Genomic DNA, 26,836 nt, shown 5'->3' on the forward strand with positions numbered 1-26,836 from the left:
AAATCAAAATGTGACAGGAGGATCCAGAATGTGTGAAGATAAAGCTCTAGATGTAAAAGGGGCAAAAACGGAAAGGAAGGGTAGTAAAAATCATCTGAAAGTGCTTTATCTAAATGCACGGAGTATTCGAAATAAGATAAATGAATTAACGGTGCAATTAAGTATATATAGTTATGATATCGTGGCCATTACGGAGACATGGCTGCAAGGGGATCAGGACTGGGAGTTAAATATAGAGGGGTACTCGACAATTAGAAAAGATAGACAGGAAAGAAAGGGAGGAGGGGTGGCCCTTTTAATAAGGGAGGGAATAACGGCAATAGAGAGGAAGGATATTGCGTTGAAGGATCAGGATAGTGAAACAGCTTGGGTACAGATAGAGAATAATAAGGGGAAAAAAACACTAGTGGGTGTAATTTATAGACCTCCAAATAGCTGTGACGCTGTTAGTCAGAACATAAATCTGCAAATAGTTGACGCATGTAAAAAGGGAACTGCTGTAATCATGGGGGACTTCAATTTTCATATTAATTGGGCAAACCAAACTGGGCAGGGTAGACTAGAGGAAGAGTTTATAGAATGTATTAGAGACGGGTTCCTAGAACAGTATGTCACAGAACCGACAAGGGGGGAGGCAATCTTGGATCTGGTCCTGTGTAATGAAGCAGGATTAATTAAAAATGTCATAGTTAGGGACTCGTTGGGAACAAGTGACCACAATATGGTCGAATTCCATATTCAAATAGAAGGGGAGCAGGTTGAAACTCAGGCTAGGGTGCTTAGTCTAAATAAGGGGGATTATGAAGGTATGAGGACTGAGCTGATCAAAGTTGACTGGGATAGCAGACTCAAGAATAAGACGGTACATGAGCAGTGGTGTACGTTTAAGGATCTACTGTATAACCTTCAAGAAAAATTTATTCCTATGAAGAAAAAAAGGGGTAAGGGTAAGAACAGTCAGCCATGGCTCAGTAAAACTATAAAGGATAGTATTCGGCTGAAGGCAAGGGCATATAAGGTAGCCAGAGATAGTGGGAGGGTAGAGGATTGGGAAGCATTTAAAGGTCAGCAAAAAATAACTAAGAGATTAATTAAGACGGGGAAAATAGACTATGAAAGGAATTTAGCGAACAACATAAAAACTAATTGTAAGAGTTTTTATAGCTATATAAAAAGAAAAAGGGTGGTTAAGGTGAACGTTGGTCCATTGGAGGGTGAGACTGGAGAGTTGTTGGTGGGGAACATGGAAATGGCAAAGGCATTAAACGAGTATTTTGTATCAGTCTTCACCATAGAAGACACAAAAAATATTCCAACGCTGGATAAACAGGGGGCGGTAGGAATGGAGGAGCTAAATACTATTAAAATCACCAAGGAGGTGGTATTAGGGAAATTAATGAGACTGAAGGAGGATAAATCCCCTGGGCCTGATGGATTACATCCAAGGGTCTTGAGGGAGATAGCGGTGGGGATTGTGGATGCATTGGTGATAATTTTCCAAAACTCCCTGGAGGCAGGAACGGTCCCAGTGGATTGGAAAATGGCCAATGTAACACCTATATTTAAAAAAGGAAGTAAACAGAAGGCGGGTAACTATAGACCGGTTAGTTTAACATCGGTGGTGGGTAAAATGTTAGAGACAATTATTAAAGAAACACTAACGGGGCACTTGGATAAACATGACTTCATCGGACAGAACCAGCATGGTTTTGTGAAGGGGAAGTCCTGTTTAACGAATCTGCTTGAATTCTTTGAGGAAGTAACAACCCGGGTGGATAAAGGGGAACCGGTGGATGTGGTATACTTGGACTTCCAAAAGGCTTTTGACAAGGTGCCACATAAGAGACTATTGCTAAAGATAAAAAATTATGGGATTGGGGGTAATATATTAGCATGGGTAGAGGATTGGCTAACAAATAGGAAGCAGAGAGTGGGGATAAATGGTGCATACTCGGGATGGCAACCGGTAACTAGCGGGGTTCCGCAAGGGTCGGTGCTGGGACCCCAGTTGTTCACAATTTATATAAATGATTTGGAGGAGGGAACCAAGTGTAATATATCAAAATTTGCGGACGATACAAAAATGGGAGGAAAAGTAGGGGATGAGGAGGATAGGAAGAGTCTGCAAAAGGATATAGATAAGCTAGGTGAGTGGGCAACAACTTGGCAGATGAAATTTAATACTAATAAATGTGAAGTCATTCACTTTGGGAAAAAAAATGATAGGGCAAGTTATTTTCTAAATGAGGAGGAGCTGCGTTGTAATGCAACGCAAAGGGATCTAGGGGTATTAGTACATGAATCACTAAAAGTTAGTATGCAGGTGCAGCAAGCAATCAGGAAGGCCAATGGAGTTTTGGCCTTTATTGCTAGGGGGATTGAGTATAAAAACACGGAGGTCTTGCTGCAGCTGTACACAGTATTAGTGAGACCACATTTGGAATACTGTGTACAGTTCTGGGGTCCATACTTAAGAAAGGATGTACTAGCCCTGGAGGCAGTGCAGCGAAGGTTTACAAGATTAATTCCTGCAATGAGGGGATTGACATATGAGGAAAGGTTAAGTAGGCTGGAACTCTACTCTTTGGAGTTTAGAAGAATGAGAGGCGATCTCATTGAAACATATAAGATCGTGAGGGGCCTTGATCGGGTGGATGCACCGAGGATGTTCCCAATGATCGGGGAAACTAGAACTAGGGGACATAGTTGCAGAATAAGGGGGGGCTCTTTTAAAACTGAGATGAGGAAGAACTTCTTCACCCAGAGGGTGGTTAATTTATGGAATTCACTGCCCCAGGGAGCAGTGGAAGCAGAAACATTAAATATATTTAAGTCTAAAATAGATGGTTTTTTAGCTGCCAAGGGGATAAGGGGCTACGGGGAGAGGGCAGGGATATGGACCTAGGTATGGTTAGTATAGTAGACCTGAGTGATCTCCTGGACAAGTGTCGATCGCCTGGATTGGGGTCGGAGAGGAATTTCCCGGATTTTTTTCCCGAATTGGACCTGGGTTTTTATCCGTTTTTTTGCCTCCCCCAGGAGATCACGCGGTTCTTGGGGTGGAGAGGGGTGATAGCGGTATAAAGGGGAGGGTAGTGTTTTGTGTTCTGTGTCTTGTGTCTACTGTTTGTGGGTAAGTGTGTCTGTTTAGTGTTCAGCCATGAGCGAATGGCGGTGCGGGCTCGACGGACCTGGTGGTCTACTCTCGCACCTACTTTCTATGTTTCTATGTTTCTATGTAAGGGTTTCGGCCTGAAACGTTGCCTATTTCCTTCGCTCCATAGATGCTGCTGCACCCGCTGAGTTTCCCCAGCATTTTTGTGTCTTCCATTCATTCCCTTCTCTTCCAAAATACTTCCCATTACTCCATTTCATATTCCACAGATAAAACTTTCTCACATGCCATTTTTAATATGATGTTCAATTACCCGTCCCTTCTCACCTCTCCTATTCATTCATGCAAGTTGTGTTGTATTCAACTATTTATTGACATTAATTATAGTGAAATATTTAAATATCTAATGCAATTAAATTTCTAATGAAAGAGAATGAAATATCTGGTCAAGCAGCATATTAATCTTTACAGCCAGTCTTTCCTATCTTTATAAAAATGTTCCTGAACTGAACTAGACTCGTTTAACTGAGTGGCAATCACGATAAAGCAGAAGACCTGATACAATGATACTATATTCTTCTTCACGGACAGCAATAGTAAACCTTTTCATCCAATGCTCTCATCCAAATTCATAATGAAAAGCTATTGTGAAGAAATTTTTTTTTCTGTCGCACTAACTTTTAACTTTCTTCGTAAACGAATATATACCTGGCAATTGTAATGCACTGGAAAACTGTTCCAGCCGTTCAATGCAAAGGAGTACTTGCAGAACTTATATAAACGATCAATTTCTATTTTTTTTAAATAAAAAGAGGAAATTCAGAGAGATGCTGAAGTTTGAAGAAAAATATCACTAGGGTTTAAGGTCTTCTGCCTGTTTCAATGCTCAGACTTTCTGCTTTCTGTTTATTATTATTGCACTGATTGAGGTGTTGAAATAAAATGTTTTTATTCAGCAAATAACATATGGGATGAATACTTAAAGAGGTAGCATAAATAGAATCTTATTCTATAGGTCTCATTATTACTCAACAAACGGTAAAAGATTAGTCACCGCAAGCAATGTATGTACGAGTTCACGAGGCAAATTTTTAATCTGTGAGTTATGCCCTTCACTGACAAATTTTAGCAAATATCACATTTAGTCTTACTTTTTTCTGCTTCTTTTTAAATTCTATGTCAGTGCTCTAATGAGTAAAATTTAGAATCTAATTGATTAAGTATCTGTTATTTGTAATGATGATATGATTAATTGACATTGTGTAAACAGTTGGATGAGTTTCAAAATGAAACCTATACTTAGCACATTGGTTCACTTCTACTTTCAAGACATTATCACCCATAATATTTTGCACCACTCATTTGTATTCTTACATTACTTCAGGGGAGGAGATCAGACACAAGTTTGCAGCTGTTAGACACATTTTCACAGCAGTCCCTTTTTTGTCATAGCAACTGAAAAAAGTATATGTGAAAATCCAGACTTGCATCATAAGGAGAATGTTAAAGCGTTGCAATAACTCTTTATTAGCTTTCTCTTTCATCTGTGAAGTTAAGACAAAATTCAAATTATCCTAACTTTAATGAAGAAAAATTGAGTTCCTAATCAATTGCTCATGCTGTGAGTTTTATAAGAAAAGCGTTGCTCATTGGATGCTCAGGATTATTTCCCTAAGGATGAAAACCACATGAGACTTTAACATATACATTTCAGTTTTGAGTTATTTATTAAAATTCCAAATAGATAAAAAATGCTCTCTGGCTTGGAATCTTTGAATCATACAGCTCTGAAACAAGACATTTAGTTAAGTATGATTCCTATCTATGCTAGTCATATCTGCCTCCATTAGACCCATGTCCTTCTGAACTTTCCATATCCTGGTACCTGCCTCAATGACTTTTAAACAGTGTAATTGCATTTGCCTCTATCACCTCCTCTGGCAGCTCTTTCATTGCTGATGACCACCATTTTTGTGTGAAAATTTGTGTCAGAATTTATTTGAGTTTCTCCCCTTACACGTTAAATGTTTGCCCTCTAGTTCTTGACTCACCAGTTCTGGGAATAAGATTTGTGCACATAAAAATGAAGTTAACTTTCCTGCCAATCTCTTCCTAGAAAATAAGCAAATATTTAATTATCCTATGGCTGCAGCTAATCTTCATCTCATAAAACATAACTTGAGACAACATTGCTAATCACTAGCTTTATGCTTGGATGATTATTCAACAGTAATGCAAACTAACTCATAATACGACTAGGGAAGACACAAAGTGCCGGAGTAAGTTAGTAGGTCAGGCAGCATCCCTGGGGAATATGGATGGGTGATGTTTTGGGTCGCGACTCTTCTTCTGACTGGTCAGTAAAGCAGCGGGGCCAAGGAAAGAGCGTTCACGTCGCGGCCCTGTTTCAACCAATCTTTCCACCACCACGCACAAGAAGCACAAGAAGCGCAAGACAGACACCATTGTGCAGATGCCGAGAAGTGTGTTCAGCTCTGGCTGAACAACTTCTAATCTTGTGTGTGGACTCGATAAGAAGAAGAGAAGTAAAGCAGCATCTGCAGTTCCAAAACCCAATGTATTATCAAGTGTCTACTGACTCACAAAGTATGTCTCAGGTTACTTTCTATGACTGTGCTATAAATGCTCTCCATTGAGATAGAACAATGAATGTGGGTTAGGAACAAGATAAATGGGACAAATGTTCATTGCTAATATGTTTGCAATTGGTTGGAAGACAAAACAATCAAATGGTCAGATGTTCAATATGCCCACCAGTACTAAGCAGAAATAAAGCAGTTATGGAGAATGCTGAAATATGTTATTAAAAGAGTCAAGCCTAATTCAGAAAAAAAGGCCACACTCAGGTCAAATCAAACATGAACCCCATTTAGTTCTTAACAGTAAAACAAACAGGAGATATTCAAGCACTGGCGATAGTTCAGAGAAGAACTGTTAAGCCTAACAACCAAAGTTACAGAACTAAGATTGGAACAAATGCTGGAGAACTGTGAGTTGTCAGCCTTACAAGAAGTTGACCAAGAACTGATCTCAAACAGAGATATAAGATTGCAAAGACATGGAATAAATGGATCCAGAAGATTCATTCTATCTTCAAAGATAAGCTTTGAAGATAGAATTAAGGGAAAAAGTGATATTAATTAAGTTGGACACAAAAGGCTGGAGTAACTCAGCAGGTCAGACAGCATCTCTGGCAAAAAGGAATAGGTGACATTTAGAATCGAGACCCTCTTCAGACAGAGTCAGGGGGCTATCAAGTTTCTTAATTAAGTTTCTAACTGTTAGGATGTTCCTTCATTTGTAATGTCAAACACTACAAACACCAACTAAACTACAAATTGTCTTAGTTGCACTAGGGACTTTGAGCTTTTATTTTTGCACTAATATTGTTGTTTTTTTTTTAAATTTATTGAACATAGTTTTGTTTCTTGTGTTGCCTATGAGCACTGTGCTTACAGACCTGATATGCTGCGGCAAGTAAAACTGTCATAGTTCCATTATCAGTACATATGACAAATGGACATATGACAAATGTTTTATTTTCTGTACACTCTCGACTCTTAGCTCTTTCTCAGGCTGCCAATAATACTTGCATCTGCTGAGTGTTTCCAATAATTTAAATTTTTAGAGAATTACAGAGTTCTCTAACATCTGTAATTTTGATTTTCAATTGATATTCTGGAAGTTCTTGTTTGCATGAAGAGTTATATTCTCTTCTTTAATAGAATAATGAAGTCTAAGTCCTCAGAATTAATTGAGGAAGAAGTTGATCGATAGCTGCAGGTATTTTTAATTGCAGAGATTTATGAAGACAGGCCTTTCTCATCCATACCTGGTGATTATCAATGTCTACAAGCAGCAGCGTTGTCAAAATGTTAGAAAAATCATAAATCAGAACAAAAACGTTCAAATCTTTAGCCTGAGGAAAGATGACATAACGCTGGTGTCAAACGCCATGTAGACGCTCACTCTGTGGCACTTACATTGTTTCAAGGACAATTCAGGCTGTTTTTAATAAAAATGCATCAATCCCAACTCTACAAGTCAAGTATCCATGTTTGGACATTATGAAATGTCACTTAGATCAGTGTTATTAGCATTGTTTTCTTGCCAACTGAAAACAAGTTTATTTCACATTTAAATTGATTTGATATTAGTCTCATTTAAACTGATGTACACTTTTTTCTTAATTTAGCATTTTTGGGTCAGTTTAGAATTTGGACATTTGCCAGAGGTGAAATGGAAAATAGAAACATCAATAATAGTCAAAGTCATATGTGACAATAAATGAACCTTTGAACCTTTGAACCCTTAAAGTCCATATAAAAATAAACATTTGGCGATAAAAATATATTTGAAAACTAAAATTTTGGAACAGAAAGAATTAGTTGGATTAACTAAATATGCTCAAACATATGATTTACTTTCCTTATTTCCTTAGTTATAAATAGATCACAAAATGGGCTTTAGGCAGACATAAGAATCCAGCACAAAAGCACTAGAATAGTCTAACATCTGATAATTACAACTTAAAATATGTTAGTTTTATACTTTTTTTCCTTCATTTGCTCCCTCTGCAAAATGTTTTATTTTTTAATTATCAAATAAATTGGTGCAAATACTTAATCTTTGTTTACTCGTGCCAAATGTGTAATGCCAAAAAAGTGTCATTGTTGTATCCAGCTCGGAAATTTGGTTGCACTGAAGTCAATGATACCATGGAAGTTAGGTAAAACAGACTAATGACATATCCATGCAGAAAGTAAGCAAACAAAGATGACTTTCTAACCCAATGTGCTGCTATGAATCACTTACCAAGTTATTATCAGGCAGTGTGATTGTGCACCTGTGTGTTTGTACACGTGCTTGTGTGCCCGTACATATTTTGGTTGATTGGCTTGTTCTCAAGAGCATGTGACTCAGGATACAATCCTGAAGCAGGCTTTTTAAAGACGACAGTGCCCTCTAGCAATTATTAGAGAATCAAGTCAAAAGCTATATGTGCGTATTTTAAACTCGTTGTGCAATCAGTTTTGATTGCAGCTTCTTAGTATTGTGATGCTTTCAACTTTCGAAGCCCAAAGCTCTGCAATTCCTTTACTGCTCTAATTCCTTTATATTTACTACTTTAAAACCTCTCCAGAAGCCCCACTTTTGCAACAAAGCTTTTAGTTACCCATCCTCTGATCAGACTGTGCCCATGCACTGCACTTTGTGACATATTTTTGTATTGAATATGGCCTGTCACTGCTTGGGGTTAATTGCTGTAAAGGGGATGAAAAAGATTTTCCATCAATTTCACAGGTTTACTTTTTTCAATTCACCAAATATTTTTTAATTGAAAATGACTTAATTGTAATGTTTATAACATTTTCCTAGCATCCTCAAGCAGTTACAGCAGAATGGGCTTTGCATCAGAACTGGTCAATGAGCACAAGTTGACATGGTTCTGAATCCTAATGTTTTATTACTGTAAGCAATCTAACGCGATTTTCATTTACGTTTTTACAGATTACTGTATGCTTTTAAAACCTCTCGTTTCCTTCAAGCACTTCAAAATTATTACATTTTATTTAATGATTGAAAAAGATGACATTGCATTAGATGAGGACACACAGAGATAATTAAATTAGGAATCCCAGCACGTCTGGACCCTGCCATTAGAGTCTGCCTGCCATAGCCAGATCAATTTGGCTCATTAAAATTGTGCACACAAGTTCTCTACAACTTTTAACCAGTCGGCCAAGGTTCAATAGTAGAACATACTAAAATTCAATGAGACTGCGGAATCCAATTGCACAACTTGATATGTTCTCAGTATCTTGTGTCTACATAATTAAAAATTTAAGGAAACACTTCAGAGGACTATGCTTTCAATTTTGAACCGCTCTCAAAAGAGATGGGTCAGAAGCAGAACTATAACATTTAAACTCACTGTTAAGTATAATAATAAATTACTGTTAAAATCAGAGATAACTTAAAAATGCATGTTAAAAAGATTTTGGCATAGATAGGGTAGGCAGTCAGAATCTTTTGCCCAAGGTGGAAATGTCCAATATGACAGGGGATCACTATAGGGTGAAAGGGGAAAGGTTTAATGAATATGTGCAAGGCAAATCTTTTAAGCAGTGGTGGGGGCTTGGAATGCATTGTCAGCGGTGGTGGTGGAGGCAGATACAATAGTGGCATTTAAAAGGATAGGCAGATGGAAGTGCAAGGATCAGAGGGATATGAATCATGTACAGGCAGATGAGATCAGGTTGGTACAAACATTGTGTGCCAAAGGACCTGTTCCTATGCTGTACTACTCTATGTTCTGTTAATACTTAACAGCTTTTAATTTAGTTAAGAGCAAAATTATTCATTTTATCATGTTAAAAGAGCTACATTTCACATTAAGAGTTTTCTTATTATTCATGCTCAAATTTTAACATGTCTAGATCTTTCAGCCCGTGGTAAATAAAAACAAGCAATGGTTTGACAACTTAACTAATCAAATGGAACGATCACATCTGAGCAAGAGTCTAAACCAGAAAGTTAAATTTGATATAAAATCATAAACAGAAACCAAAACAGAGAAAAAAGTAAAGGGAATGGAGTATGTAAAAAAGGACTACCAAAACGTATTTCAGTGATATTTTTCTTTTTAAAACATTTTCAATAGCTATGTTAATTTTAATAGGGTATCATGAATACTAGACATTTTATTTGAATTGCTAACAATTATCATGAAGGAAACTTTTGTTTACTGTGAAAACTATATATAATTTGATTATCAGAGGATTACAATAGATAAGTGCTAGCAACTGAAGAAATTAATCTTCAAGGAGCTGTGATGATGTTGTGATCTTCCAGGTTAATGTGAAGTTATTTCCAGATTCAGCAAGGGATAGACCTTTCACACTAGACCACAAGAGATTATACATACATATCAGTGTCAGGCAGCAGATGTTAAACCCACCAACCTCTTATTTATCCACTGAAGCAACCATCTGCTTTTCTATTTCTATTTTCCTACAACAGCAGGCATATCCTTCCCTATAGTGGCTTGTCATACTGTTCAATTGAAGGGAGCCTAGGTGAGGATATTCCCTTCAGTTTAGTTTATTGTCACGTGTACCGAGGTACAGTGAAAAGCTTTTGTTGCATGCTAACCAGCCAGCAGAAAGACAATACATGATTACAATCAATCCATTCACAGTGTACAGATACATGATGAGAATTTACCTTTAGTGCAAGGTAAAGCCAGTAAAGTCTGATCAAAGAGAGTCCGAAGGTCCCCAATGAGATGGATAGTAGTTCAGGACTGCTCTCTGGTTGCGGTAGGATGGTTCCAGAGATTTTGAAATCAACTTCACCCGTTACACATTGAACATCTGATATCGCACCTTAAATCACTGACTAAATGATATTGGCTTCCGAATGGTCCTTCCATAAGCTAGTGTCCTGTCCAATTCTCATCCATCTCACTGCAGAGATTGGACTTTGTTTCTGGAGCTGTTGCGCTATATAATGCAGAGAACTATATTCTAAACTCTATCTCTTTCCCACCGCTCTACCTAATGTACTTGAACTTGATTGTATTTATGTAAAGTACAATCAGATCCTTCTACAGACTGATGTGGGGGTGAGGAGGGTGGGAAGAAGAAAGGAAGATGCGGAGACAGTGGGCTGTGGGAGAGCTGGGAAGGAGAGGGGAAAGAGGGAGAAAGCAGGGAGTACCTGAAATTGTAGCATTTCACTTGTCGCTTTACCTCCCCCTTTAACTCCATCCAAGGACCCAAGCAGTCTTTCCAGGTGCGGCAGAGGTTCACTTGCACCTCCTCCAACCTCATCTATTGCATCCACTGCTCTAGGTGTCAACTGCTCTACATCCGTGAGACCAAGCGTTGGCTTGGCGATCGCTTCACCCAACACCTCCGCTCGGTTCGCAATAACCAACCTGATCTCCCGGTGGCTCAGCACTTCAACTCCCCCTCCCATTCCGAATCTGACCTTTCTGTCCTGGGCCTCCTCCATGGCCTGTGAGGCCCACCATAAATTGGAGGAGCAGCACCTCATCTTTCGCTTGGGTAGTTTACACCCCAGCGGTATGAACATTGACCTCCAATTTCAGGTAGTCCTTGCTTTCTCCCTCTTTCCCCTCCCCTTCCCAGCTCTCCCACAACCCACTGGCACCGCCTCTTCCTTTCTTCTTCCCACCCCCCCCACGCCCACATCAGTCTGAAGAAGGGTCTCGACCCGAAACGTCGCCTATTTCCTTCGCTCCATAGATGATGCCTCACCCGCTGAATTTCTCCAGCATTTTTGTCTATCTTACAGAGACTTAAAGTAGCTTATGATGAAGCCATGAGAACATTACTTAAGAGACCTAGATGGTGTAGTGCAAGTGAAATGTTTGTGGTTGCAGAAGTCAACACTTTACAAACTGTCTTAAAAAATCTTATGTATAAATATATTTGCCAGATTAAAGACTCTTAAAATGAAATCATCTTGGCCTGATCAAACATAAGGTATAGCACTACACGCTACCAATCCCAGCTGTGGAGACATTGGTATAGTTGTCTCATTGTCGGACACTGATTTTTTTTATTCTTGATCTTAAACCATGTATTGTGCTTTTGTATGTAATTTATTGTGCTTTTGCAAGTAATTTACTGTGCTTTTATATGTCATTTATTGTGTTTTTGTATGCAATTTATTCTATGTAATGTTTTGTCTTTTATCTGGACCTTGCATCTGTAATAAAAAGTAAGTAAGTAAGTAAGTTTTGCAGCCTTGAATATAATCCATGAGTCAATTTCTGGTGTCTCGTTTGAAACATTATTCATCCTCTGAGAAAAACAAAATTCTTCATCTTCAACTTAATGGACAACCACTTACAATGAGACAATGCCTTCTAATTTAAGGTTCTCCCCGAGGAAAAGCTTGCTGTCTACATGAATTCAATCTTAGAAAATAGAACAGTACAGCACATTAATGGGCCCTTCGGCCCACACTGTTTGTGCTGAACATGATGCCTAGCCGAACTGATCTCATCTGCCTACACATGATCCATAACCCTCTATTCCCTGCATTTCCATGCGCCTATCCAAAAGGCTCTTAAACTCCATCAATTCCCCCTCAGAATGTTACCTCTTTCAATAGGATTGTTTCTCATTCTGATGAACTGCAAAGAGCAAAGACCCAACCTGGTTCATCTTTACACATAAAACAATTCTACTTCCCAGAGGTCAGTCTACTGAATCTTTCCTGAAGTGTTTCCAATGAATACACAATAATCAAAATATTCTGTAAAGTTCAGTTCCTCATAACACACTGCTCCCAATCTACCAGGTTTCCTTCAAAAGAGCGATGTCAGAACGAGTAGAGATCATAGAGTACATTCTCAAGATGGAAAATGTAATAATTTACATACATTGCTTGACTAATTCTATGCATTTGCCATGCAGGCTAAATGAATAATTTGTGCTACTTTCATGAAGCAACATTTACATCATAGTGTGCTGCAAAATATGTCAAAAGCTTTCCTTAGCATAATCTTTCAGCACTTTCTATGGATATTCTGCAACCCTTCACAATAGATACCACAAATATTATGGCAGCAACTTTAAACTGGAAATCTTTCCATGCTCAAATCTTCCAAAGGATTGACACAGGAAAGCATTCTGTCAAAATCAATACTTGTCTGTGCTAACTGGGAATTAAACATTGGGTCCAAGTCCAAAGCTCCCTGAAAGTGGCAATGCTTGATTTAATCGATCAAGGCATTGTGTCATTGAGACCAAGAGTTGGGAAGTCATGTTGCAGCTTTATAAACTTTGCTTATACTGGAGTTAGAGTATTGCGTGAAGGTCTAGTGGCTGCATTACAGGAAGGATGTGGAGGTTTCAGAGAGGATAGAGCAGAGATCAGGATCTACCTGGATTAGTGGGTATTGCTGATATGGAGACGTTGGACATATTTTGAGTGTTTTCTCTGGAGCGTCAAAGTCTGGAGGAAGATCTGATAGAAGTATGGTAAATCATGAGAAGTATAGATAGCTTGGACAGTCAAACCTTTTCTGACCGTCATGGTGATAATGTTGAAGGCATATGGCATAGTTTTAAAGTGAGAGGGGCAAATTTTAAAGGGGATGTGTTTTGATTTTGCACGGCGAGTGGTAGGTGCTTGGAATGCACGGCCAGGAGAGGTGGTGGAAGCAGTTACATTAATGTATCTTAAGAAGCTTTTAGATAAAATTATGTAGATGGTAAAGCTAAGTTAAGGTTAACGGTGCCCATTATCTTTTATAGGCAATAGATGGATGTTCTAAGAAATCCATATACAGTTCCATTTTTCTGATATTTACAGGCCTCCATAATTTTGTTTTTTATTAACCGCTTGATGAAGTTTATAAACATTATTAAAATCAGTCTGAAGAAAGGGCTCGACCTGAAATGTCACCCATTCCTTCTCTCGCGAGATGCTGCCTGTCCCGCTGAGTTACTCCAGCATTTTGTGTCTTCGATTTAAACCTGCATCTGCAGTTCTTTCTTGCACATTAAAAACTGTTTTCAGTATTGAACCCAATGTTTGTCCAAATTATGTAAAGTTTGAAATTGTCTAATCAAATAGCACTGTAAATAATTTGAAATTACATCTAACATTGTCTAAACAAACCCGAGCAAGTGTGAGGTGTTGCACTTTGTAAGGAGAGAGTATACAGTTAAGGGCCTGTCCCACTTACGTGTCCTTGGCACGCAAATTACCCGACCTCGTGGTCGCGTTGAGCCGAGACAGTCGACTGAAGGACACAAAGCTGGAGTAACTCAGGGGGACCGGCAGCATCTCTGGTGAGAAGCAATGTGTGACGTTTCGTGTCGAGACGCTTCTTCAGTCTGAATAGAAGGGTCTTGACCCAAAACATCACCCATTGCTTCTCTCCAGAGATGCTGCCGGTCCCGCTGAGATACTTCTGCATTTTGTGTCTATCTTCAATTTTCTTGGCCCCGCTCTGGGAGTAGAAGTGGGGGCGGATCCGGACCGCAATGGCCGTGAGCCCCAGGCCGAGTTTGGCGATCGTTTGCCTGCTTCTGCTGCTGTTGAAGATGAGACGTTGCGTCTCGCCAGGGTCTTGGGCCTGTCCCAATTTGGCCATCAGTTCCGCGACAGGCCATTGGCGCGCAAAGATTTCGTTCACTGCAAGAATTTCGGAGCCCCGCGCGATGTCGGGACCGGCCCCGCACGACTCCATACCCCTTCGCGCTTCTATGTGGGACTGGCCCCACGTGGCCTTACGGTGCCCGTCTGCCTCAAGCGACCACGAGGTCGCGTAATTTGCGAGCCAATGACGCGTAAGTGGGACAGGCCCTTTATTAATGGCACGATCCTTAACAGCATGGGTGTACAGAGGGATCAATAGACAATAGACAGTAGGTACAGGAGTAGGCTATTCAGCCCTTCGAGCCAGTACAGGATCTTGGGAGTTAAAATTCGTAGCTCACAAAAGGTGGCAGCACAAGTAGATAGGGGGTAAAGAGGGCATATGGTATGCTTGACCTCATTGCTAGGAACATTGAATATGAGAGTCGGGAAGTCTTGATGCAGCTCTACAGGACTTTGGTTAGGCCACATTTGTAGTATTGAATGGAGTTCTGGTCATTCAATTACAGGAAAGATGTGGAAGCTTTGAAGAGGTTGCAGAGGAGTTTTACCAGAATGCTGCCTGGATTTGAGGGTTTCGGTTACAGGGAGAGGTTGGATAGATTTGAATTGTTTTCTCTGGAACGTTGAAGGTTGAGCGGAGACTTGATAGATTAAAAAATGATGAGAGGCATGGATAGGATAGACAGTCAGAATATTTTTCTCAGGGTGGAAATGTCCAACACTAGAGGTAGAGGGCATAATTATAAGGTGAGAGAAGCAAAATATAACGGAGATGTGCTGGTCAAGTTTTTTTACACAGAGGATGGTGTGGGCTTGGAACGCATTGCCAGTGGTGGTGGTGAAGACAGATGCGTTGGTGGTGTTTATGAAGCTTTTAGTTAGGCACATGGATTTGTAGGGAATGGAAGGATATGGATCAAAGCAGGCAGATGAGATCAGTTCAGCTGGGCATCATGTTCAGCACAAACATTGTGGACAAAGTATATGTGCTGTGCTTTGTAAAAACAGCATTCTCCAAATACATCACAGTGTCACGTGGCTCTGTTAGGGAACTGATATATCTGTTAAAAAATGATCAGAACTGGAAAGATATGAGATTTAAACTAAACAATGGTGATAGCCATTTATGCATCTGTCAGATGTGAAATGGGGGAGGCTTTGTGAAGGATAAGTCTAATTTTGTCTGTGAAAGACGTTCCTTTCAATCATACCTTTTATATACACTCATTGTATGACTCAATTGTTCATACATTTTAACCCAAAAAGTTATTTTTTCTAAAATAAATTATCCATTTTGCATTTGAATGATCACTATTAACTGTCCCTCCAGTTGCGAGGATTAGAGGGTATGAGCTATGGGGAGAGGTCTCCTTTCCATGGAGTGCAGGAGAACGATGGGGGTCTTATAGAGGTGTACACAATCATGAGGGGAATAGATCGGGTAGATGCACAGGGTCTTCTGCACAGAGTAGGGGAATCGAAGACCAGAGGATATAGGTTCAAGATGAAGGGGAAAAGATTTAATAGGAATCTGAGGAGTAACTTTTTCACACAAAGGGTGGAGGGTGTATGGAACAAGCTGCCAGAGGAGGTAGTTGAGTCTGGGACTATCCCATAATTTAAGAGACAGTTAGACAGGTGCATGGATAGGACAGGTTTGGAGGGATATCAACCAAGCGCAGGCAAGTGGGACAAGCGCAGGCAACTGGGAAACTGTTGGCCATTGTGGGCAAGTTGGACTGAAGGGCCTATTTCCACACTGTATTACTCTGACTCCATGACTCCCAAGGGATCGTTTTCCACAGCGTGGTCGTTCACTTGGTGAAATATTGGTTTTGGCAGATGCTCTTTGAAACCACTGTACTTCAAATGCAGGTCATGCTCTCAGATACTATTCCAGCAGAAAATCCAAGTTACCTTGTCTCTATAGAACCCTGAAAACAACAATCACATCACCTATCAGCCTCTTTTAATTTAGCAGCATTGCATATCTGTACATAATCTGGCAGTGCATCATGTTTCCACACTATGGTTATATAGTTCACTTGATTGCTAAAGATGCAACAGTGTCTGAGAGTATAATATATTTATCTGCTTTCAAGTTGATATTTAAACCTTTATTTGAATAAAACAACTGGAATCAATGCAACTTTTATGAATATAAAACAACTGTTGCAAAGTTACTGCATCTGTGACGTTCACTAGGGTAGTGAAACCAACAAAAAATTGGAAAATTAATATTTTTCGTAGAACCTTTCACAACCTGCTATCAAAAACAACTAGGTTGGATGTGCTTTGATTGTCATGTTCAATACGTGTATAAGCGTAAACTTAGTAACATGGTAAAAATTGCTAATATTTTTTAAGCATGTTACTAAATCAGTGGAACAGTTGTTTAGTGCATAATACTGTATTTTCTTTCGAATTATGGTTTAATTCAGAAAAGTGGTCGCTTTGGGTTATGTTTTCATCCCCCCCCCCCCCCCCATGCTCCGTTCTCAGTACAAATTATATTGGTTCCTCCAATCGCTGTATTGCGGAATGGCAGCCCGCACTGAGGAAATGGCTAAACACCTAATTAAGTGATGTTTAAGAAGGAACTGCAGATGCTGGAAAACCTCCTATTGTCTACTATTTGTCTACCTCCTATTAATTAAGTGACTTTTGCGCGTTCCCTTGGGGGTGTGGGATGGGGGTTCGAAATGGCGAGAACTTGACGTTCTGAGTGAAGCTGGAACAAAAATTAAATAAACAGGTAAAATAATCAGAGCCGACTCAGCGTATAAGCAAAATACCGAATATTGTTCTTTGACTCCCTGACCTTGCATTAACATTGAACCTTGCGCCGCGAACTCAATTATCGGTGCAGCTGCCCGTTGAACAAAATGTTTAAAACTCTATAAGAGAGTGTCAAGTGTCTGAATATTCGCAATTATTAATGAATCATCATCAGCATCAAACGTCGCAGATCTGCCTGCTTCAATATGTCACCTACATGTATACAGGCAAATGACTCAATAGAGATGGCTTATTCTCTGGGGAGTTTCTGATTTTAAACTCCATCGTAAAATGCAACTACATTCCACCATCAAAAGCACGTACAATCAAGATGCCCCTTCCAGCAAATGTGTAAACCGCTTCCCAACATACATCCAAAAGCCGGAATTTGCATTGCAAGGAAGTCAACTGGTGAGCAGTGCAAGTACTTGCTTTTGCTTGGTTAATGTTGAAAGTATCTGATGTTAAACTTCGACAAAGATTCTGGTTAGATTGTCTGTGTGCAACCGGTTTTGTTTCCAGGAAGGAAGCAACACGGTAAATGATAAAGTGCACTGTCGCTTTAAGGGAATACACCGGATTTATTAACATCATTATGGCTGTGCCAGTCGGAACGCCTCTCGGGACATGGACGCTTATTATAGACACTAATCCCTTAGCACCCCGGCTCCTTGATCTCCCAACCTTTCCGTCGATTTTCTGCGTACGGTGTGACCTTGAGCAAACAACATATCTTGCAGGGAGCTCACGTGCAGACCAGACTTAGCGCTTTTATTTTTTCCAATGAATCCCCGAGTTGTGTTAAGAACGTGAACCGAAGCGAATCGTCGATATTGTGCGCGCTAAACACGGGACAGCAGTCGCCAGTGCAAAATCACGATAGAGCGGTCCCAGAATTATTTATTCTTTCGTGTTTGATAGCGGCATCAACACTTGTCCAAGCAATAACGACTGGCTTTACTGTACTCACCGCCCAGCGCTTGCTTCATAACGAAATCCATGATGCTCAACTAATTCTCTTCACTTCTTATTCAAGAAGATTTCATTCAGATTTGTCTTGGAATCGCTTCAGAACGTCGTCGGACCTGGAAACAAGATATGAGGAGAAATAGATTACTGTGATCTTCGCTCACGCTTCGATGGGAGAGAGTTCGGTTTACGGCCCCGAACACTTATAGCAGTAGTCTAGAGCTCATAAACCCATATGTTAGGGGACGTGTGTACCGTTGTCTCAGTCGCTGCGAAATGGGATCTACGGACGCCGACTCCTTTTTCATTTATTTTTTTGGATGTACAATAACTAAAGGCGTGTCTGTAAGTTACGGGCGCTGTAGGAAGATGTGTTCTGTCGGCAACACGACTCTCTCTAGTGGTGGAGGTGTTTCATGCAGTTAGTTCGCTCAGCGTTCAATTTTACAGACTAGTGCGCATACTATTGCCACATCAATAGCCACGCTTCCACAGCTTGCTCTCAGGTGTCCTTTTGAAGACTATGGCGAATCTTCCCGATTCACTTGTTGATACGGACACTTGATGTTAGCTACACTGAATTGCTCTTACAGGTCGGGTGGGGCTCGGTTGCTTCGTACGCGATTTGTAAAGGGTGAAATGTGGATTTAAATGAATGCATTATTACATTCAGGCGATTGACAAATGCGTTGCGGAGTTTCTAGCCGATCGGACAATTGTTGATTCGTATTGAATTGATGACCTGGCGATACACCAGGCAAACTAGAGGAGTCAGGCAGTCTCACCTCTCTGCAGAAAACTAGCATGCAGAGTATAGTGGCCAATTTAGTTTCACCTGGGTCTCCATTAAAATATTCCATTTGCCCCCTTTGAGAGTTTTGGAATTAAACGTGAAGATGCGAACAATTAGGCTTCAAAGGAAATTATAAATCCAAATAACGGGCCAGACAGCAACCGTACACGCATGGGCTTTGATCAACTCCAGTCTCAGTCGTGATAGTGACAGGTGCCAGAAGGACGCTAGTAATTCGCCTTCCTCTGCGAGTTTGACAGACTGCCTACAGTGCGTCCCGCAGCATCGTTTGTGCAAACTGGGAGGGCACTTTGCACAATCGCTTACAATCACCGTCTGGAACCCCGGGCAAGTAATTATGTCCTTTTTTCCCCTTAAACTCTCATAAGTGTGAAGATAATTTCCCTTCCCATTAAGTTATTGATTTACACTATCATTGTAATTCTACAAACACCAAACGCGATGCAGTTGTCGTTAAAACTCCACAAACGTACACGTTGGGCCAGCCCCTCCCAAGCCTGGCGCCCCGGGCACATGCCCGTAGCCCTGGGGATCTGGAAAGAACTGCATACAGTAAACCAGCCAGCGCCGTCTCTACTGGATTAGAAGAGTTTGGCATAATTATACACTGAAGATTTTATTGTCATTAGTAAATGAAAACTCTACCGAGAGATCCTTTTCAATGTCAACCTGCAACCGGGGACGATAAGCAATCAATTAATCTTGAAGCACACAGCTTCTGCTATTTGTCAAGAGTGCTCGCTCGTCTCGTTTTCCGCAAAAAAGTAATACCAAAATCTACGCAGCATCTCTACGTGGATGACGAATCTTGACCAAAACGATGTACAACTGATTTACGCGGGAGTATGACCCCTAAAAGCATTCTGCATGAAGTGTGTTGCATTCATTCATACCATTGGCAAAGTTATGCCCCTGTCCCACTTAGGAAACCTGAACGGAAACCTCTGGAGACTTTGCGCCCCACCCAAGGTCACCGTGCGGTTCCCGGAGGTTTTTGTCAGTCTCCCCATTTGCCTCCACTACCTGCAACCTCCGGCAACCACCTGCAACCTCCGGCAACCACCTGCAACCTCCGGGAACCGCACGGAAACCTTGGGTGGGGCGCAAAGTCTCCAGAGGTTTCCGTTCAGGTTTCTTAAGTGGGACAGGGGCATTACAGGCATTCAAAATCCCAAATCCTTAAATAAAACAGGAATGTTGGCTTGGCATTTCCCCACCCGCTACACAGCAATAATATTCACCCAAGTTGCCGTGCGCCTTTTACGACGCGCTGAAAGACAGGGAGCTTGTCAAATATTTCCGCGCTAACTTGACAGTGGGCGGAAAATCACCAGCAACTCCGGGCGGAACATTCTGATCAGTCTTACTTGCGAATTGGTCGATGTGATGTTTGCGACCTGGATCTCACAAGGTCCGAATGTAATATGCGTTTCTGCGACTGTCTCCCGTACGAGTCACCTGTACCGCGTTTCGGTCGCGATTTCTACTCCGACTGATACAACGCCCGCGGGCGGAGAGTCCTGAATACTGATCACTGCTGAACGAAACGACCCGGACTCCACGGGGAATCCATGCAAGAAAACTATGTTCCCAACACTTACCGCCCACAGTTTCAGCTCACAGTATATAGAGGACGGAGCCGCTGCCAGTTTTGGCTTTGCCGGTATTTTGAAGCAAGCAACTTCACTATAACTTGCACTCCTGATCAATAGTAATTTATGCGGAGCGTATATTCCCATTCACCTCCATCGCAGTCTTAATAAGCATCATGTTTTAGCTAGGTTACTGCTGGTTAACCATAATGACATTATTACATCCCCTAAATCGACAAAGTAAAACAAATTGGTCGCAGACGACACAGATTGGGATGGACTGATCTCTCACTTTATTTTCTTTGCATTCATTGGACAACGGTTCCGTCATGCCAGCATGTGGCCCCCTCGGGAGCCGCTCTCTATGTTTACTTGTGTAAGAAGGAACTGCAGATGCTGGTTTAAACCGAAGATAGACACAACAAGCTGGAGTAACTCAGCGGGGCTCTGGAGATGCTGCCTGTCCCGCTGAGTTACTCCAGATTTTTTTTGTCTCTATGTTTACTTGCTCGGCGCATCCTCCGTTTCCCTTTATGTGTTAATAGGTGTGATTTCCGTCCAGTTGTGGGCGCAGTGAGCCAGCAACCTCCCTGACAATCCAATGGGCGCCACATTCAAGTGGGCGCCCGAAACGCTTCATGTCCGAAACCCATCATGGCAGCAATAATGATTAGTTTCCTGACCGTGTTTCTGCACATTGTTGCAGGTCGGAAACTGGTGGCAATTATTGCCCTTTTATCTTTCCAACACTTTCCATCCGTTTGGAGATACAGCTCGGCAACAGGCCCTTCGGCCCACTGAGTCCGCGACGATCCCCGCACACAACACTATCCTGCACACATCAGGACCCAATTTACAGTTTTAACGTGGCAATTAACCTACGTCTTTGGAATATGGCAGGAAACCATAGCTCCCGGAGAAAACCCACGCACGTCACGGGGAGAACGTACGAACTGTACAGGCAACACCCGTAGTCAGGATTGAACCCGGGTCCCTGGCAGTGTAAAGGGCCTGTACCACGAGCATGCGACTGCATGCGGCAAGCGCGACCAAACCAGAAGCGGGGGCCGCGCGGAGGTCGAGTGATCCCGTACAGGGCCTGTCCCACGAGCATGCGACTGCATGCGGCAAGCACAACCAAACTGGAAGCGGGGGCCGCGCGGAGGTCGAGTGATCCCGTACAGGGCCTGTCCCACGAGCATGCGACTGCATTCGGCGAGCGCAACCAAACCGGAAGAAGGTGCCGCGTGGAGGTCGAGTGATCCCGTACGAGTTGACGTGAAGTTCGAGTGAAAGCTGCGCACGTCCGTCGAGGTCTTAATGCAGCTGCGGGCCGACAGGCCGTTGCCACGCGGAATTTTGTCCGTTTTTCGGAGCCCCGCGCGATGTCGGGACCAGCTGCGCACAACTCCATACGGCTCCGGCGATCGAAGTGGGACCGGCCCCGCGAGGCCGTACGGCTCAAGCGACCACGTTAGGTCGCGCTTGACGCATGCAGTCGCATGCTCGTGGGACGGGCCCTTTAGGCAGCAACTCCTCCCGCTGCATCACCATGCCACCCTTGGTCTTGGGTATTGCCTTACAGCTTTCTCACTAACACTCTGAAGCCATTCTCAATCTCCTCCTATTGTGGCTTTTATTTTATTGATCCAGTCTTCTTAATTCTTCGTGGTGTCAAGGCCTAAAACATTTGCCAAACAACCCTGTCCTGAATGTGTAGGAAGGAACTGCAGAAGCTGCTTTACACCGAAGATGGACACAAAGTGCTGGTGCAACTCAGCTGGCCAGGCAACATCTCTGGAGAAAGGGAATAGGTGGTGTTTCGGGTCGAGACGCATCTTCAACCCATATCTTGAATCTCAACCCTTCATGAGGCAAATTACAGACTACAAAGCAGACCAGGCAGCATCTGCGGCGGGGAATAGACACACAATGTTTCGGGTCCGGAACCTTCTACAGACTCTCTGAGGCATTCGGCTCCTGTTGTCCCTCTGCTATCGTATCTGTTTCAAGAAAAAGCTTCTCGCCTCTATTTCTCAGTAGTGAAAGGGAAGGTGTGTGTAACTGAAGCCTCCTCCTTTGATGCCGCTGTTCACAAAGTTTCCATCATTTTTCCCCTTTCAAAGTATTGAAGATTAGAATAATTTTTCATAGACTGGATGGCAAGACCAAGAAAGAACTACTGTACTCCACCATAATGCATTTATCCAACAATATAATGCGTGAAGGCAAATGGCTTGATATTAAGCTCCTCTTAGCACTGAAGCTTAGCATCGGTGGCTTCTTGATTCGCTCATGATACTTTTACCCACCATTGCACCTATCTTGGTGATGTTCCTACATTGACAAGATAAATTGGATTTGACAGGGGTGGCACTACCTATATTGCAATACACTTGCCACATTCAACCGCAAGGTCATGACAATAAAATAATGAACCACAGACATAATCAATGTCAACCATCAAACGCAAACAATGCATAAGGAAAACTACGTAAGGACATAATGGCATCGCTTCTGGCAGCACAATCTCATTCATAAAAATATTCCCATATGAAATGACTTCTCAATATGTGGAAAGCTTGGATTTTCAGGTGGATTTTTCTCCCAACACACTCTGTTCGGCGTCTGAACTGGTTTAATCTTCTATGAGGTCAAAGAAACAGAATGTAGAAAGAAGGAACTGCAGATATTGGTTTACATAAAAGGACACATAATGTGCAAGTAACTCTGTGGGCCAGGCAATGTCATGACAATAAAATAATGAATCACAAACATAATCAATATCAACCCACTCAAACGCAAACTTAATGGATAAGGAGAACTACGTAGGGACATAATGGCATCGCCTCTGGCAGCACAATCAGCAGGAACTGCAGATGTTGGTTTACACAAAAGGACACAAAGTGTGCAAGTAACTGTGTGGGCCAGGCAGCATTGGAGGAGAACATGAATTGGTGATGTTTCTCATGTATAGATAGGTAACATTCCCCAGATATCCTGCCTGACCCACTGAGTTACTCGAACAGTTTGTGTCCTTTTGGGCCAAAGAAACAACCTGCTGATGTTGGGACTAAAAATTCTAACTGAACCAGAAACAGTCTTGATCATTGTATTCCTGTGCCATTTTTCCCCACACAGTTGGGACGTTATTCTCCTGCAAATATACTTTCTACTTTCTAATTGCAACTACTTTCAATTTCCAAAGAGCAAAAGATGGACTATTTTATTCTGTGTGTGCAGGTGAGGTATACTAATAAAAATGCAAAATAAAGCTCGAATATATATTTTTTAATTTATTTCCTTAAGGTGATACTTAGGTTATACATTAGGTTATGCATCATTAGTTGGTTGTCCAATTACAAATTATGAATTTTGTTCGTCCAGATATGCCAGTATTTGTAGTGTTGCCAACACTGGAATAATCACCCAAAGGCTTTAACCCATCCTCATCTTTGGACACCCTGTGCGCAGGGGATAGGGTAAGGCTGAATTTGTCCTGGTTGGGTTGCTTCTAGGCCTGGCCAAGCTGGCCATCCGCGAGTCACGGCGCCAGGCGGAAGTGGGCTCTGCCCGAACCGGCTGCCTACTCCTTTTTTGTGGTTACGTCAATGCCAGAGTGGTATTTGATAGTGACTACATGCTGTCCACGGGTGCCCTGGGGATTTCTGGGAGCGCTGAGCACCACGGGAGGAGGAATACATCCTTAATAAGGATGGTGATATAGTTGTTTAAGAGTTGTTTAAGAAAGAACTGCAGATGCTGGAAAAATCGAAGGTAGATAAAAAATGCTGGAGAAACACAGCAGGTGAGGCAGCAGTTATGGAGAGAAGGAATCGACAACATTTCGGGTCGAGGCCCTTCCTCAGACCGATGTTGGGGGGGGGGGGGGGGGGGGGGGGGTGCGGGAAAAAGAAAGGAAGGAATAGGTGACATTTCTCGACCATAAACGTCACTCCATAGATGCTGCCTCACCCGCTGAGTTTCTCCAGCATTTTTTGTCTGCCTTTTGGTTGTTTAAGAGTGCAACATTTGCTTAGATAATTGGGTGATTTTGTATTATGGTGGTGGGTTTGGTTGGTATTGTTTTGTATTGTATATATTATTGCAATAATTGAGTACATTTATTTTTGTTTTAAAAAAAGGCTTTAACCCACAGGGATCGCTACACTTGCATCCCAAACTATCATCCGAATTACTTGAAGGACGTCAAATTAATTTACAACAAAACATGTTGTGTTTGTTGAATAAATAAATAAAATGTAAACCTTACATTAAATAAATAAAAATGTAAACAAGGAGCATGAATTGAGTCAACTACAAGACAACGTTCTCTTGATAAATTTACACCAACTGAACTGAAATGCATTGGATAGTAATTGTTATCAAGTATGGTATATTAATGGCAGTTCTCAATGCTGAACAGCGAGCTCTATCCTTGACTGGTCATTTAAAAAGCAATTAATTATGGACCGGTAATGTTGATTTTTCACCAGGTGCAGTCAGTCCACAGACTGATTGGAGTGCCTACAATAAAAGTTCTGAAAGCAACGTTGAAATCTGTGGGGTTTATGAATACGATGTTACTCATCAATCAGTTCGTTTTCCACAGAGCCCTGTTAAAAAGCTGTTTCCTCCGCGTTGTAGACTTATCTTTACCCTCCCTATGGGAGGACCTGGTATCCACGTGAATTACTTCAAGCAGCCTCCTTCAGCAGAATACGTGCTTTACTCCCACTTCACTTGAACTCTGTGTGGGTGGATATTGGTTCATCATTGTGGAGTACATTTAGAACAACAAACAATTCTCCAAGTGACAATGTTGAGAGAGTGACTAAAATAGCGTAATGCTGCCAGTTGCCCTGCAGTTTAGTCAAGTCAGTGCCAATATACTAACTCACAAAAAAAACTGCAGTCCAGATCACTACAAGCTACATACATTTTTGGAAATTGAGCAATTTGAAGTGAAGGGAGAAGACATTGTTTTGCTTGAAGCATCTTCAATCATTCCATACTGTGATTGCAAAAATCATCTGAGAACACAATGGCCGCCACTTAGAGATAGTTTAGTTGCAACAGCTGCATTCACTAGTGTAATGCCAAATGGAGTTGATACAATTACTACTGACAAACCATTGAACCAGTAAGCATAGCATATTGTTAGCAATAGCATTAACTTTCCAAAAGGCATCTAATGTTGAATTTTAAAAACATAATTATGTCCACATGGCGTATTTTTGAAGTAACATTTAATAGCAGCTTTTATAACATCGCAATTTTAGATGAATCATGCTCAAACTTTAAGATGCAGGAGTATAAGTGCTAAAATGTGGATAAATGTGAGGTTATCCACTTTGGTGGCAAAAACAGGAAAGTAGACTATTACCTGAATGGTGGCCGATTAGGAAAAGGGGAGATGCAACGAGACCTGGGTGTCATGGTAAACCAGTCATTGAAAGTAGGCATGCAGGTGCAGCAGGCAGTGAAGAAAGCAAATGGTATGTTAGCATTCATTGCAAAAGGATTTGAGTATAGGAGCAGGGATGTTCTACTGCAGTTGTACAGGGTCTTGGTGAGACCACACCTGGAGTATTGCATACAGTTTTGGTCTCCTAATCTGAGGAAGGACATTCTTGCCATAGAGGGGGTACAGAGAAGGTTCACCAGACTGATTCCTGGGATGTCAGGACTTTCATATGAAGAAAGACTGGATACACACGGTTTGTACTCGCTAGAATTTAGAAGATTGAGGGGCGTTCTTATAGAAACTTACAAAATTCATAAGGGGTTGGACAAGCCAGATGCAGGAAGATTGTTCCCGATGTTGGGGAAGTCCAGAACAAGGGGTCACAGTTTAAGGATAAAGAGGAAATCTTTTAGGACGGAGATGAGAAAAACATTTTTTACACAGAGTGGTGAATCTCTGGAATTCTCTGCCACAGAATGTAGTTGAGGCCAGTTCATTGGCTATATTTAAGAGGGAGTTAGATGTGGCCCTTGTGGCTAAAGGGATCAGGGGGTATGGAGAGAAAGCAAGTACAGGATACTGAGTTGGATGATCAGCCATGATCATATTGAATGGCCGAATGGCCTACTCTGCACCTATTTTCTATGTTTCTATGTTTCTATAAAAGTTGGTAAAGGTTGGTAAATTACCTCTAGGTGTAGCCAAGGGCACTCGCATGGGCACCAGCTATGCATGCCTTTTTGTCAGTTACGTTGAACAGTCCTTGTTCCAGGTGTACGCGGGCACCATCCCCCAACTCTTTCTTCACTACATCAATGACTTCATTGGGGCTACCTCATGCAGCTGTGAAGAACTTGTTGATTTCATTCATTTTACCACTAATTTCCAACCTACCCTCATATTCACCTGGACTACCTCTGACACCCTGTCTC

The 26,836-nt window shown here is 41.6% G+C and overlaps 1 protein-coding gene across 5 annotated transcripts in view; it reads right to left on the minus strand.

The window, feature by feature from the left end:
- Nucleotides 1–26,836, minus strand: part of cplx2 (complexin 2) — a 260,458-nt gene that overhangs the window by 140,204 nt on the left and 93,418 nt on the right. The window contains exons 1-2 of one of the 5 annotated variants that reach the window (XM_033029556.1): nucleotides 20,447–20,691; nucleotides 18,033–18,147 (exon numbers count right to left, since the gene is read on the minus strand). In XM_033029556.1, coding sequence (XP_032885447.1) covers nucleotides 18,033–18,063 — 31 coding nt within the window. In that variant the 5' untranslated portion in view covers nucleotides 18,064–18,147; nucleotides 20,447–20,691. Of the gene's footprint in view, nucleotides 1–18,032; nucleotides 18,148–18,268; nucleotides 18,421–20,212; nucleotides 20,396–20,446; nucleotides 20,692–26,836 lie in introns of those variants that run through there. The other 4 variants (XM_033029558.1, XM_033029555.1, XM_033029559.1 and 1 more) reach the window with 4 other exon arrangements.

The sequence above is a fragment of the Amblyraja radiata genome, chromosome 11, assembly GCF_010909765.2.
Source record: "Amblyraja radiata isolate CabotCenter1 chromosome 11, sAmbRad1.1.pri, whole genome shotgun sequence".
NCBI lineage: Eukaryota > Metazoa > Chordata > Chondrichthyes > Rajiformes > Rajidae > Amblyraja > Amblyraja radiata.